This window comes from Plecotus auritus, assembly GCF_963455305.1.
Source record: "Plecotus auritus genome assembly, chromosome: 10".
NCBI classification, from domain to species: Eukaryota; Metazoa; Chordata; class Mammalia; order Chiroptera; family Vespertilionidae; genus Plecotus; species Plecotus auritus.
The window spans coordinates 8,023,253-8,037,087 of record NC_137785.1 but is presented as its reverse complement, the minus strand read 5'-3'; the positions used below and the strand labels follow the sequence as shown (position 1 = coordinate 8,037,087).

At 43.2% G+C, this 13,835-nt stretch overlaps 1 protein-coding gene across 1 annotated transcript; it reads right to left on the bottom strand.

Moving 5' to 3' along the window:
• Positions 1-656: 656 nt before the first annotated feature.
• LOC308235147 (uncharacterized protein) lies at positions 657-10,674 on the bottom strand. Its single transcript, XM_080643840.1, has 3 exons — positions 10,378-10,674; positions 9,374-9,500; positions 657-3,255 (listed from the first exon to the last, which is right to left on the bottom strand). Exons 1-3 carry the CDS (start codon positions 10,636-10,638, stop codon positions 1,517-1,519), a joined length of 2,127 nt encoding a protein of 708 aa, XP_080499966.1. The 5' UTR covers positions 10,639-10,674; the 3' UTR covers positions 657-1,516.
• Between the last annotated feature and the right edge of the window lie 3,161 nt (positions 10,675-13,835).

The following is a 13,835-nucleotide window of genomic DNA, read 5'->3' as shown; positions in this document are numbered from 1 at the left end:
AAAAACTGCTGAGCTAATTTCTGCACCATAGTCTTCCAACAAGGGCAAAAATGTGTGAGAACGCATACAAGTTTTTTGCATCACCATACTTGGAGAGCCCAGATTTCTTTTTAAACTAACCCACACAGTAAATAGAACACCCAAGATTAAAGAAGTCTTAGGAAAAAACTTTCATTATTTTATGAAGAAAGAAACCTGAGTCTGGCAGTTCTCCCACTGATGACTTAGGCCAGTGGTGGGCAAACTCATTAGTCACCAGAGCCAAATATCAACAGTACAATCATTGAAATTTCTTTCAAGAGCCAAATTTTTTAAACTTCAACTATATAGGTAGGTACATTGTTATTAACTTAATTAGGATACTCCTAAGCTATCCTTTGCTAAAAACTCAAGGGGCCAGCCCTGGACAGTTTGGCTTAGTAGATAGAGCACCTGCCTGCGGACTGAAGGGTCCCAGGTTCGATTCCGGTCAAGGGCATGTACCTTGGTTGCAGGCACATCCCCAGTAGGGGGTGTGCAGGAGGCAGCTGATCGATGTTTCTGTCTCATCAATGTTTCTAACTCTCTATCTCTCTCCCTTCCTCCCTGTAAAAAATCAATAAAATATATTTAAAAAATAAAAAATAAAAAAAATAAAAAATAAAATAAATAAAAACTCAAGGGGCCAAAGAGCCGCATGTGGCTCGCGAGCTGCATTTTGCGGACCACTGACTTAGATAGTCAATAAACTCATCATTAGGATCTTGGGATAGCATGTCCCCCAAAAATGGCACTTTCTCTGCAACGTTATGCTTATTTTTTTTTTTAATATATTTTATTGATATTTTACAGAGAGGAAGGGAGAGGGATAGAGAGCCAGAAACATCGATGAGAGAGAAACATCGATCAGCTGCCTCCTGCACACCCCCCACTGGGGATGTGCCTGCAACCAAGGTTCATGCCCTTGACCGGAATCGACCCCGGGACCCTTCAGTCCGCAGGCCGACGCTCTATCCACTGAGCCAAACGGGTTTCGGCAACGTTATGTTTATTGAGGCCAACACTAAGCAGTCCTATGTGGCAACTCATGACAGAGAAACAAGTAAGAACTAAGGGCTCAGGTATTCCTAATTTTCTTCAACAAATCAGACAATAGAGTTAGCCTCCCTGGGCACATGAGGATGGTGATTGATGGCATATGTAGGGGCCTTATAGGTGGTTCAGGTGAAATACCTTCAGCAACAGAAATATGCAGTGACATAGATCTGGCAGGACATCTCTGTATGTTAGAAAGTGCAACATAATAACATAGTGTTCCAACATAAAAACAAACACAACAGCAAAAACACTTAGGGGAACTTTACATAATATAGGTGATTAAATGTATGGGATACAATTCAGAAAAATGAGGATTCACAAATTTTCTTGTATTATTAGGTACTAACTAAGAAACTACATTTCCTACACATTTAAGAAATTTCACACATTTGTACTCATAGGTGCAGAATGAATTTAGAAATTTGGCTGATACCTCACATTAATTGCACTCATAATGGCTTTCCCCAGTGTGAACTCTCTGATATTGGAGACCACTGCTACTTTTAAAAGATTCTCCACATTCATTGCATTTATAAGGCTTTTCTCCTGTATGAACACTCTGATGACGACGAAGGTCATTGCTAACAAGAAAAGATTTCCCACATTCACTGCATTGATAAGGCTTTTCACTAGTGTTAACTCTCTGATGATATTGGAGACCACTGCTATATGTAAAAGACTTCCCACATTGCCTGCATTTATAAGGCTTCTCTCCTGTATGAAGTCTTTGATGACAACGAAGGTTAGTACTCTGGGTAAAAGATTTCCCACATTCACTGCATTGATAAGGCTTTTCTCCCGTGTGAACTCTCAGATGTTGATGAAGAATGCTCTTAGAGGTAAAAGATTTTCCACATTCACTGCACTGATAAGGTTTTTCTCCAGTGTGAACTCTCTGATGATATAGGAGACCATTGCTATATGTAAAAGATTTTCCACATTCACTGCAATTATAAGGCTTTTCTCCTGTATGAAGTGTCTGATGATGACGAAGGGCAGTGCCATGGGTAAAAGATTTCCCACATTCACTACATTTATAAGGCTTTTCTCCGGTATGAACTCTCTGATGATGATGATGAAGTATTCTCTTAGTAGTAAAAGATTTCTCACATTCACTGCATTGATAAGGCTTTTCTCCAGTGTGAACTCTCTGATGATATTGGAGACCATTGCTACTTTTGAAAGATTTCCCACATTCACCGCATTTATAAGGCTTTTCTCCAGTGTGAACTCTCTGATGATATTGGAGACCTTTGCTCCGTTTAAAAGATTTCCCACATTCACTGCATTTATAAGGTTTTTCGCCCGTATGAACTCTCTGATGATGATGAAGGTCGGCCTTAGTGGTAAAATATTTTCCACATTCACTGCATTTATAAGGCTTTTCTCCTGTATGAACTCTCTGATGACAGTGAAGATCACTGATCCTGGTAAAATATTTCCCACATTCACTGCAGTGATAAGGCCTTTCTCCAGTGTGGACTCTCTGATGATGACAAAGTTCAATGCTATTGGTGTAAGCTTTCCCACACTCACGGCATTTATAAGTCTTTTCTCCAGTGTGACCGCTCTGTTGATAATGAAAGCTAGATAATGTGGTAAAATATTTTCCAAATTCAGAGGACACAAAACATTGACTTCCAAGCTGGACTCCTTTTTCCTGAATAAACATGTGGGTGCAACTAATGTCTTCCTTACATTCTTTCCTACTGTAAAAATTGTTTCTCCTTTGAAAAGTCACCCCACACGTTGAAATTGCAGTTGGACTCTCTCTGGTCTGAGTAGCCGTTAGGTGGAGAGGTCCTGACCCAGTAAGGAAACCCTGCCCAACCTCCCCGCATGTGAAAAGATTCTGGGACACATTGAAATTGCAGCTGTTTGCACGTGAGCTCCTATCCACACCTTTAATGAAAGTCTTCTCTCTCACGTGCTGCTGGTGTAATTGTGCACTGAAATAAAATCGTTTTGCACATGCCCCACACCTCAACAGTATCTGTCCGTGTTGTGTTCCCTGCCCCTCCATCACGTGGAAAATGTTTCCCAAGACCAGCTCACAACTCGCACAGGGGTGGCTCTTCTGGGAAGACAAGGCTACCCTCGGATTCCTTGCCTGTGACACTCTTACAGAAACCTTCTGTTCAGTCGGGGCCTCCACATTCTCTTCTCCACAGCAGCAACCTGAACAAAAATAAACGTAGGTGAAGTGCATGTTGACCTGATAAAAACAGAATATGTTCACTACAAATGTTTATCTTTCATGACTGGACATGATTCCATACAATGATTTACAAGACAAGTTAGTGAGACTGTTAGGAAATGGCGGTTATATATACCATGGCCCAAAATGTCCCTGGATGATGAAAATCTCACCAAAGGAGGACAGAAGCATAGGCTGGGACAAAAAGGAGAGGCAGGGTCTACTCATTATTACTCCACAAAGGGCTTCCTTTAGGACCTTTCATGCTGGCGATGTGAGTCTGTGTAGAATATTGGCAATGTGTTCAAACCCATAAACTATCAATCATATTAGAGCACGTTATGATCAGTGTCAATATAATATGTGTGCACTCTAAGGCTCTGCAGGCATGGAACAACACTGGAATGCAGTAAAGCGAGATGTGTGAAAGAGGAAGAGGTGCGAAGTTTAAAGAAGTTAAGGTTATCCATGGGCTGGGAATCCGAGTAGAATGATCACTACTAAAACTGAGTCATACGCAAAGTGTCAACATTAAGCAAGAAGAAGTAGAATTGGGTGAGGAGTGGGCAATGGTAACAAAATGTTGTTGAACAAAATGCGTTCCTAGTTATGAATGAAACAAAGCCCATGTGTGAAAACCATCCCCCAGCCCTTCACCAAGGCAAGACTGCCTCTGGGTCTACCCCGTCATTGATAAAGTCATGTATCTTCTCTGATGCAGAAATGATTCTGCCTCTTAAATCCCAGTTGAGCCACTGCATGGGATAAATGATGCCAATTTGAAAAAGATGGATGGTCAGCACTGTGGTAGAACAACAAAGCACAAATTAGATCACAGACAAAAGACCCATGAGAGTGATATCAGCAAGATAGCAGAATCAGAGCTATGAGAATCTTTCCCCATCCCAGAGTAAGTAGACGGCTATCCGTGAAAAAAACATCCCACAGGAAATGGGAATAAGAGTACCATGAAGACAAACCATAATACAGAATACCAAAAAAGGACAACTGCATAGGAAGGATGACAGGAAACTGGGTGAGCAAATACATTTAAAGATACCTGTGGTCAAAAACAAGGGTTAATAATAACTAACCAACTAACTAACTAACTAACTAAATAAATAAATAAAGCGCCCTAACCCGTTTGGCTCAGTGGATAGAGCTTCGGCCTGTGGACTCAAGGGTCCCAGGTTCTATTCTGTTCAAGGGCATGTACCTTGGTTGCGGGCACATCCCCAGTAGGGGTTGTGCAGGAGGCAGCTGATTGATGTTTCTCTCTCATCGATGTTTCTAAGTCTCTCTTCCTCTCTCTTGCTCTCTGTAAAAAAATTAATAAAATATATTTATAAAAATAAAATAAATAAATAAGCAAGGGTCAGCCGTAGGTGCGTTTTTTGTTTGTTTGTTTGTTTTTAGTATTGATTTCAGAGAGGAAGGGAGAGGGAGAGAGAGATAGAAACATCCATGATGAGAGAGAGTCATTGATTGGCTGCCTCCTGCACACCCCCTACAGGGGATGGAGCTTGCAAACCCAGGCATGTAAACTTGACCAGAATTGAACCCGGGACCCTTCAGTCCACAGGCCGACGCTCTATCCATTGAGCCAAACCAGCTAGGGCAGCCCTAGATGGTTCGCTCAGTGGATAGAGTGTCAGCCCGCAGACTGAAAGGTCCTAGGTTCCATTCCAGTCAAGGGCACATGCACACTTTTTGGGGATTCTGTCCCCAGGAGGGGCATGCAGGAGGCAGCTCATTAGTGATACTCTCTCATCATTAATGTCTCTCTCTCTCTCTCTCTCTCTCTCTCTCTGTACCCCTTCCTCTCATAAATCAATAAAAATGTATTTTTAAAAAAGGGTCAGCCCTAGCTGGTTTGGCTCAGTGGATAGAGCATCAGCTTGTGGACTTAAAGGTCCAAGGTACGATTCGGGTCAGTGAGGCACAGACCGAGTTGCGGGATCGGTCCCTGCTAGGAGGCATGCAGGAGGCAGCCAATCAATGATTCTCTCTCATCATTGATATTTCTCTCTCTCTCTCCCTCTCCCTTACTCTCTGAAGACAATAAAAATATATTTTAAGTAACAAATAAAATAAAAATAAAGGGTCAGCATTGCCGCTATCAGCCACTGTGCTTCTGTTCTCATTGATCCTAGTGGCCTGTTTTCCAAAAAACAGGAGATTTTTGTTTTTAAAAATCACACAATGCCCTTGCTAGTGTGGCTCAGTTGGTTGGAGCACCATCCTGTGTATCGAAGGGTCAAGGGTTCAATTCCCAGTTAGGGCACATATCAGAATGTAGGTTCCATATCCGGTTTGCGTGGGTGCAGATGGCAGCCGATTGATGTTTCTCCCTCATCTCTCTCTCTCTCTCTCTCTCTCTCTCTCTCTCTCTCTCTCTCTCTCTCTCTCTCCTCCCATTTCCCTTCCTCTCTATGTAAAGCAATAATAAATAAATACATAAGAATGTCAGGGTAGCCAAAAACAGAAAGAGATCTCAAAAAAGTCTAGAGGCAAAGTAAATAACAAGACAACTTACCAAAGCTTATGTATAACGTTCAGAAAATGTAATTCTAGGGGGAAATTTTATAGACATAAATGCCTACATTGTCACAAAAGATCTCAAAGAACCGAACATGGCACCTCAGGAAACTGGAAACACAATATGAAAGTAAACCCAAAGGTTTCAAAGGAAAGAAACCAAAAATATTAGAAGAAAAAAAAAATAAAACGGAGACAAGACAAAAGAAAAAAATACCTAAAAGGTATATTTAAGAAAAAGATATAAAAATGTTGGAGCCTTTAGCTACATTAAGCAAAAATAAACAAACAAAAAACAAGCCTCAAATAAGTTAAAAAAGAAATGAAAGATGCCGAAGCCGGTTTGGCTCAGTGGATGGAGCGTCCCCCTGCGGACTGGGGGGTCCCGGGTTTGATTCCGGTCAAGGCGTGTGCATTGGTTGCGGGCACATCCCCAGTAGGAGGTGTGCAGGAGGCAGCTGATCGATGTTTCTCTCTCATCGATGTTTCTGGCTCTCTATCCCTCTCCCTTCCTCTCTGTGAAATATCAATGAAATATATTTAAAAAAAAAAAAAGAAAAAAAAAAGGAATGAAAGATAAGACATGACACCTGTCACTAGGAACCACAATGCATCATAAGAGATGGTGATGTTACCAGATGACAGGACCCTCCATAGAGAAATTTGTCAAGATCCCACTATGAGCTCCTGAAATTAATAAACAAATACAGAGCCCTGTCCAGGTGGCTCACTTGTTCAGCATATGGTCCCAATGCACCAAGGTTGTGGGTCTGATCCCCCATCAGGGCACATGGAGGGGACAACCAATGAATGCACAGATGGGTAGAACAGCACATCAATGCTTCACTCTCTTTCTTTCTCTGTCTCCCTTCCCGTCTCCAAAATCAATAAATAAATGCTGCCTGGTACGTCTCACTGATTGAGCATTGACTCATGAACTCGGAGGTCACAATTAGATTCTTTGTTAGGACACCTGCACTGGTTGGGAGCTCAATGACCAATGAGGGTCATGCAGGAGGCAGCTGATCAATGATTCTCTCTCATCATTGATGTTTTTATCTCTCACTCCTCTTCCTCTAGGGAATAAAAAATACATATATTTAAATAAATAAATAATTTACAGAATAAATAAATATCCCTAGCCACTGTGCTTCACTGATGAGAGTGCTGGCTTGTGCACTGCAGGGCTAGAGTTCGATTCCCAGTCAAGGGTAGGTACCTGGGTTGCAGGTCTGATCCCCACTCTCAGTAGAGGCACATGTGGGAGGCAGCCAATCGATGTCTCTCTCCCTCTCTCTGTCTTCCACTCTCTCTCTAAAAGAACAATCAATGGAAAACATATCCTAATTATTCGGGTGAAGATAAAAGAAGAATAGAGAATTAAATTTAGAAAAGTTACAGGATGTGAAATAAACATACAAACATTAGTTCCATTTCTACACACTAATAATAAATTTTTTTAAGAATATATTTTATTGATTTTTTACAGAGAGGAAGGATGAGGGATAGAGAGTTAGAAACATCGATGAGAAAGAAACATCGATCAGCTGTCTCCTGCACACCCCCTACTGGGGATTTGCCTGCAACCAAGGTACATGCCCTTGACCGGAATTGAACCTGGGACCTTTCAGTCCGCAGGCCGACTCTCTATCCATTGAGCCAAACCGGTTTCGGCAATAATAAATTTTACGATAGAAAAATGAAGAATGTAATCAAATATGCAATAGCATCCAAAACAATAAAATCCTCAGGAATAAATTCAACCAAAATGTGAAACATCTGTACAGTGAGTACTGTAAGACAGTGATGAAAGGAATGGAAGAAAACACAAATCAGTTGAAAGACAACCTGTGTTCATGGATCTGAAAATGAAATATGGTGGAGACAGCTATAGTACACAAGGCAAACTACAGATTAAATGCAATCCCAATAACTCCAATGGTATTATACAAAGAAATGAATAGAGAATCCGGAAATGGAATCAGAAGACCTCCATTAACAAAAGCAATATTGAGAGAGAACAAAGCTGGTGGCATCAGACTCCCTGACTTCAATTTATTACAAAGAGAAAACAAGCAAACAGTGTGTTGCTGGAGAAAAACAGATACATATATCAACAGAACAGAACAGAAAACAAAGAAATAAACCCAGGCACAAATTTTTAACCCAGGCACATACTTTTAAGTAATCTTTGACAAAGGTGCAAGTCTTAGAAGAGAGGAAAGATAGTTTCTTCAAGAACTGACATTCACATGTCAAACAACAAACCTGGACACCACTGAGAACATGTAACTCAACCGCCCTGACTAGTTTGGCTCAGTGGATATAGTGTCGGCCAATGGACTGAGGGGGGTCCCTTGGTGGATTCCACTCAAGGGCATATGCCTTGGTTGTGGGTACATCCCCAGAGGGAGGTGTGCAGGAGGCAGCTGATCGATGTTTCTTTCTCATCGATGTTTCTAATTCTCTATCCCTCTCCCTTCCACACTGTAAAAAAAATCAATAAAATATATTTTTTAAAAATGTAACTCACCTGCAGGACAGAATTAAATGTGAGCGCTAAAAATTAAACCTCCTCAGGACAACCGAGAGAAAAAGTTGTGGAGATTTGTTTTGGACAGGAGTTTCTGAATGTGACACCAACCACCACACAACATAGAAAAAATAAACAGTTCACACTGCAACAAATAAAGAAAAATAGCGTCTTCACAGCACAACAGCAGTAAACAAAATGAAATGAAAGGGCAATCTAGAGAACAGAAGAAAATACTTGCAAACCATATGAAGGAATCGCTTGCAGATATTGTGGATTTGGTTATGGTCACCACAATAAAGGGAATATTGCAAGATAGACAGAAATTCACACAAATAGTTGGAGTTCCCTGGGAATAATAAAGGTAAGTTAACACTATACTGCAGGCTAATAACAACGCAATGACTCTGTCTCAAAAGCAAAGTCTATATAACTTCATTAACAATATTTACTTGCTAAGCACTAGTAACAAGCATCTGAGCTTGCTAGAAACATGGTGGAACTAGACCTGCTGAATGCTGGGTTGCCAAAAACATGGACTTTGTAGAAAAGCGGGTGTGGGGGAGTAATATCTGCAAAGCACTATTAAGCACATGCAACAATATGTGTTCCTGTATGTCGTAAGCAATTAATATATAAAATATACAAGGTATTCAAAAGACTATTTAACTAAACATATATATATTTAGTAAACGATGGAGAAATTTTTACAAAAATATATACACATGAACAACAGGAATATAGAAAATGCTCTCCCCATTGATCACGGTGGAATCCCTCAGGCTTCCTGCAACACTACCAACCACAAGTCCTTCCCTGTGAACTTAGTACAGAGGGGAGAATTGGGACTTCAGGAAAGAAGGGAGCAGTGGAAAAAGACCAACCCTCCCCAGGACAGCAACTACCCAGGAAACTGGAAAATCAAGCAGAACCACAGTCTACATGGGAGGACACAGCACACCCTGGGAGATGGGGCCTGGGAAATGGCAAAGCCAAGTCCAGGTCACTGGTGAGAGTGAGGGTCTTACCCAGCGAGGATAGAAGTTCAAAGTTCTCCAGCATCACATTCAGGTACAGCTGTCTCTGACCCTCATCAAGGAGGCTCCATTCCTCCCTGGAGAAGTACAGGGCAATGTCCTCAAAGGTCACGCCAACCTGTCAGTATGGAGACAATTGACACCAGAGCTGTCTCTCTGAGAACCCCCACTCCTACTCCTTATACACCTTCCCCCCCTCAACCTCCTCCAGGGCACCCGGTTAGTGTGGACACCGGGCCCTAATGCCAGTGCAGGCTGCTCTCTCATCACAGTCCCATTACTCACTAGGATTGCCCTCAGCAGAGCAGCTGGGTTGGGTGAGAAAAATTGGGGGAGGGGAGGGGAGAGAGCAATGCCATTTAAGGTCTGGGCGATGCCTGCAGGGCCCCAGCCTTCCTGCCAAGCAATACCACTGCAGTCTCCTAGATCATGCCTCCAAGACAAAGCCAAGCCCGGGTTTATGCTTCGCCTTTAAGTTCCCACACCAGGTCCCGGGGACCATGAGCTCACACTTCCTCCAGATGTGCACACCACTGGGTAATCTTTAACCCCTTCTCACCTTCAGACCCAGGTTCACTCCCTCAGCTCTGCCCCCTTCCTGCTCCCATGCCACTGGATCTCGCTGGACTCACCCATGAACTTGGCACATGGCATGTAGAGAGCTTGTCTTCCAGCCGGGTCCAGGACCACCCCAGGCCTCTGATGGACCCCACAGCCGGGAAAGCCCCAATGAGGCTGTGACGCCCTCCCTGCAGCCTCTGATCTGTCCGCCAATCCTCACAGCCCACACTCTCAGGGGAACCTCAGATGCAAGTCACCCCTGTCCTCTCTGCCCTGCACTGGCTGTGTCCTCATAAGCCACAACACTCCTCTCTCCCCTCCTCCTTCCTCACGGTTCTCCTCGCGAACTGAGCTGCAGTATGTGACAGGCACCCTCCCACAGCTGTGGTGTCTGTGAAAGGAGGAGGTGAGGGACCCCGGAGACAGGAACTCACCTCAGCGAAGCTCCTCAGCGCAGGAGCCGCCATTGCACTCTGTGGGCTGAGCGGGGCGGGAGCGGCTGCAGTAGAAGCCGCTGCAGGAATGGCGGTCGCTGTCTCGGCCTTGGGCGGATCCGGGTGGCGATTCCGAGCTTCAATCCCAAGTGTCAGCTGTGAGCACCACTGGAGGCTCCCGCCATTGGCTGTGTGGCGGGGTAAAGCACTCTCCAGCCTTCTCCAGCCGGCCGTGCAACTAGAAACTCCTGATTGCCACATCAGAAGACAAAATCCCGCCAGGAGGACTACGGGTACCGCCCTACAGAAGCGGCCAAAAGTAAACGCCTTCTCTGAGCCCCCCATTGGCTCAGCCGGGTGGCATTCCATGCCTGGCCTTATGGGTAATGTAGTTTATCCGCTTCAAGGCCAGGGTCTGTATTTCTCAGTTGACTCCAGGACTGGACTTAGGGTCAAATAGCCCACAACACACCAAGTATACTAAGTGTCCTCTAGCGCCTTCAGGGGAGGTGATGTCTGGGGCAAGTGTGTTTCTCCTGCACCTGCGTGGCTGGTTTTGCATATCTTTCTTCAGGACCTGCTCTTTCTGAATGGCAGGCATTGTTTCTTCATTCAGGACTTTTGGCTGTGTCTCCCTCAGGCCAATTGTAGGTTGCAGAGGTTGCTCAAGCCTCTAACTCGATCTAACCTGTCTCCATTGAATCCATTGTAAAAAGTTAATGTCACAAAACAGACACTCACACTTAGAGCATTTGCTTCTGATGCCATCCGAAGTGTCAGCTCTGCCTGGGCTGCAGTGTGGATAAGATGGCCAAGACACATGTGAAAAATGCTCCAAGTGACTGATCATCAGAGAGATGCAAATTAAAGCAACAATTAGGTATCACCCCACCACTGTCAGAATGGCTGCCATCAGCAAATCAACAAAAGGACAAGTGCTGGGGAGGATGTGGAAAAAAGGGAACCCAGTTTACTGCTGGTGGGAATGCAAACTGCTACAGCCATTATGGAAATCAGTTTGGAGTTTTTGCAAAAAATTTAGTATGGAACTGCCATTTGATCCAGTAATTCTACTTCTAGGACTATATCCTAACACCCCCAAAACAATCACATGTAAAATATGCACCCCTCTGTTCATAGCAGCACAATTTACAATAGCAAAGGTCTGGAAACTGCCCAGGTCCCCATCAGCAGATGAACGGATAGAAAACTGTGGTACATTTACACCATGGAGTACTAGGCAGCAGCAAAAAAGAAGAATCTCGTACTCTTGCTCACAGCATGGAGGTACCTGGAGAGCACCAGGCTAAGTGAAAAAAGTCAGTCAGAGAAAGACAGTATCACTTGATCACACTCACATTTGGAATCTAATTTAAAAAAAAAAACTGATGGAGTGGATTCAGAGACATGGAAGCATGGAAATTACTGCAGAATCTCAGGGAAAGTTGGGAGGGTAAAAAGAAACATTGAGATAAGGATTAAAAACATGCAATCACACAATGAAAACACATTCACCTGAGCCTTGAGCATTTCCTTCTGTTCTCTGAAAGCAACAGGAAAGCTCTAGCGTGCTGGATTCTGGGTCTGCTCTAAATTTGTGTTTATAAATCTGTCTTTCCTCAGTTGAGTCCCTGGAAATGCTGATACCCCTCATGTAAGGTTCTCCTGCTTCACATGAGACAATAGCTTTTGGTGAGGTTGTAAGATATGTCCAAACCTGTGGAGAATTTTTCTAAATTTATTTGACCCAAGTCCGTGACGTTTGCCAGGAAGGAAAATAACAGCAGGTTGAGTAATGCTCGGGAGAATCGCAGTTTTGCAACTTTTTTATACATTAGACTCAAAAGAGAAGACATAAGGGGGTTACATGACATTCACTGGTGATAAATTAGGGGGGGAGAGCTAAGGAAGGAAATCTCTGGGGTAGGATAAACAGTAAAACAACAACAAAAAAAAAAACAGACACAAACTTACTTTTACAAGTTTATCTATTAGGTAACAGTTAATATCTAACCCGAGAGCAATAATAATTGGGGCTCTGTGATCTTCTGTGTTGGGAGATGGTGCTCTTAGGAGTCGGTAAAACAGAAATGTTCCTGAAAATCCAAAGGTCTGTTATCCCAGATGCAAAAACACAACAGACAGGCTCAATAAGGTAGAATTTGTCCTTTGCAAAAACAAACAAACAAAAACAACACAGGCTGGTACGTAAATACCCCAGTGATCAACTTTTACTTGGAAAGTTTTAATTTCAAAGCATCCTATATGGTTACTTTTAGCCTCTGAGTTTACAAGATGGGCCATGCCATGCCAGGCTCCCTGAGATTGCTAGGTTTACTGTGTGCCATCATTTTTGTCCATACTGGGGAGTTAGTACCTGTGAGTTGAGGAGGGAATTCAATGAGGGTTTATTAACTCCAGGACCCATTGCTGATGTCCTCCTGAACACAATGCCCCCGGTATTGCTGGTGTCCCTTTATTTGGTCTCCTAGAAGGAGTCACTCTTCAGGTCAATAAAGCCTTAAGTTCTAAATGAGGTTGAGGTATTTGTAAGGACAAGAATTAGGTCTTTTTCTTTGCTGTGGCCTTCCACAATTTATGAGAAGCGCCTGCTAATTAAACCCCAAGATGTTGGCTCCTCATGTTACAGAGAACTGGACTAATCAAACAATGCTCGGAGAGTTTGAAGTCACACTTTAATCACCGATGGGCTTAGAGAAAATGAATTCAAATTCTAAGCAAGGCTACAAGCAGAACTTCCCTTTTTATTAAAGAGCCAGCCCTATGTGCACTTAGTGGTTATCTCACTGGTGGCCTTGAAAACAACACAGTTCGATCCAATTAAAAAATGCACCTGGCACGGCATTGAGAGTATGGGCATATCTAGTCTCTGGCCTACAAGGTCAGACAGCTAAGTTTATTTTCCTCATTATTCAAGCAGGCTAAAGCAGGCTAGAAAGCAAAGTTATTTTTTTTAGAATAAGAGTCCATCTAAAAAAAAGCAGAGAATTCCAAACAGTAGTTTTACAAAATAGGGATTAGCCTTCTCACTCAAATTCAAACAGCTCCTCTGTTCAAACTGCTGAACAAGATAGGCTACTCTCAATGCTCCAGTCTTACACACCCCTCCTTCCTGCTGTGGTCACACCTCCGGGATATTTAGGACCAAGGGGTCTCTAGTTAGTAGAAAGTTTCCTTCCCTCCGCCCCTTCAAACAAGCCTCTTTTGACCTCTTTGTAGCTGTTGCTCTAGTCATATTTTATAGGCTTGGGAAAATACTGAAAAGACACCTCCCTAGCACATCTAGAATACTGTCTCCTGGAAACCAAACAAATTGTAACTTTTAAAGACAGTCCCTCATGCCGAAACCGGTTTGGTTCAGTGGATAGAGCATCGGCCTGCGGACTGAAGGGTCCCGGGTTCGATTCCGGTCAAGGGCATGTACCTTGGTTGCGGGC

What these genes read in the sequence shown, in the direction of transcription:
- LOC308235147 (XM_080643840.1), bottom strand. Translation starts at nt 10,638, where the DNA reads ATGTGGCAATCAGGAGTTTCTAGTTGCACGGCCGGCTGGAGAAGGCTG. An exon ending in CGCTGAGGAGCTTCGCTGAG is followed by an intron (nt 9,501 to 10,377) that starts GTGAGTTCCTGT and finishes CCATACTGACAG; the next exon opens with GTTGGCGTGACCTTTGAGGA. An exon ending in TGAACTTCTATCCTCGCTGG is followed by an intron (nt 3,256 to 9,373) that starts GTAAGACCCTCA and finishes ATTTTTGTTCAG; the next exon opens with GTTGCTGCTGTGGAGAAGAG.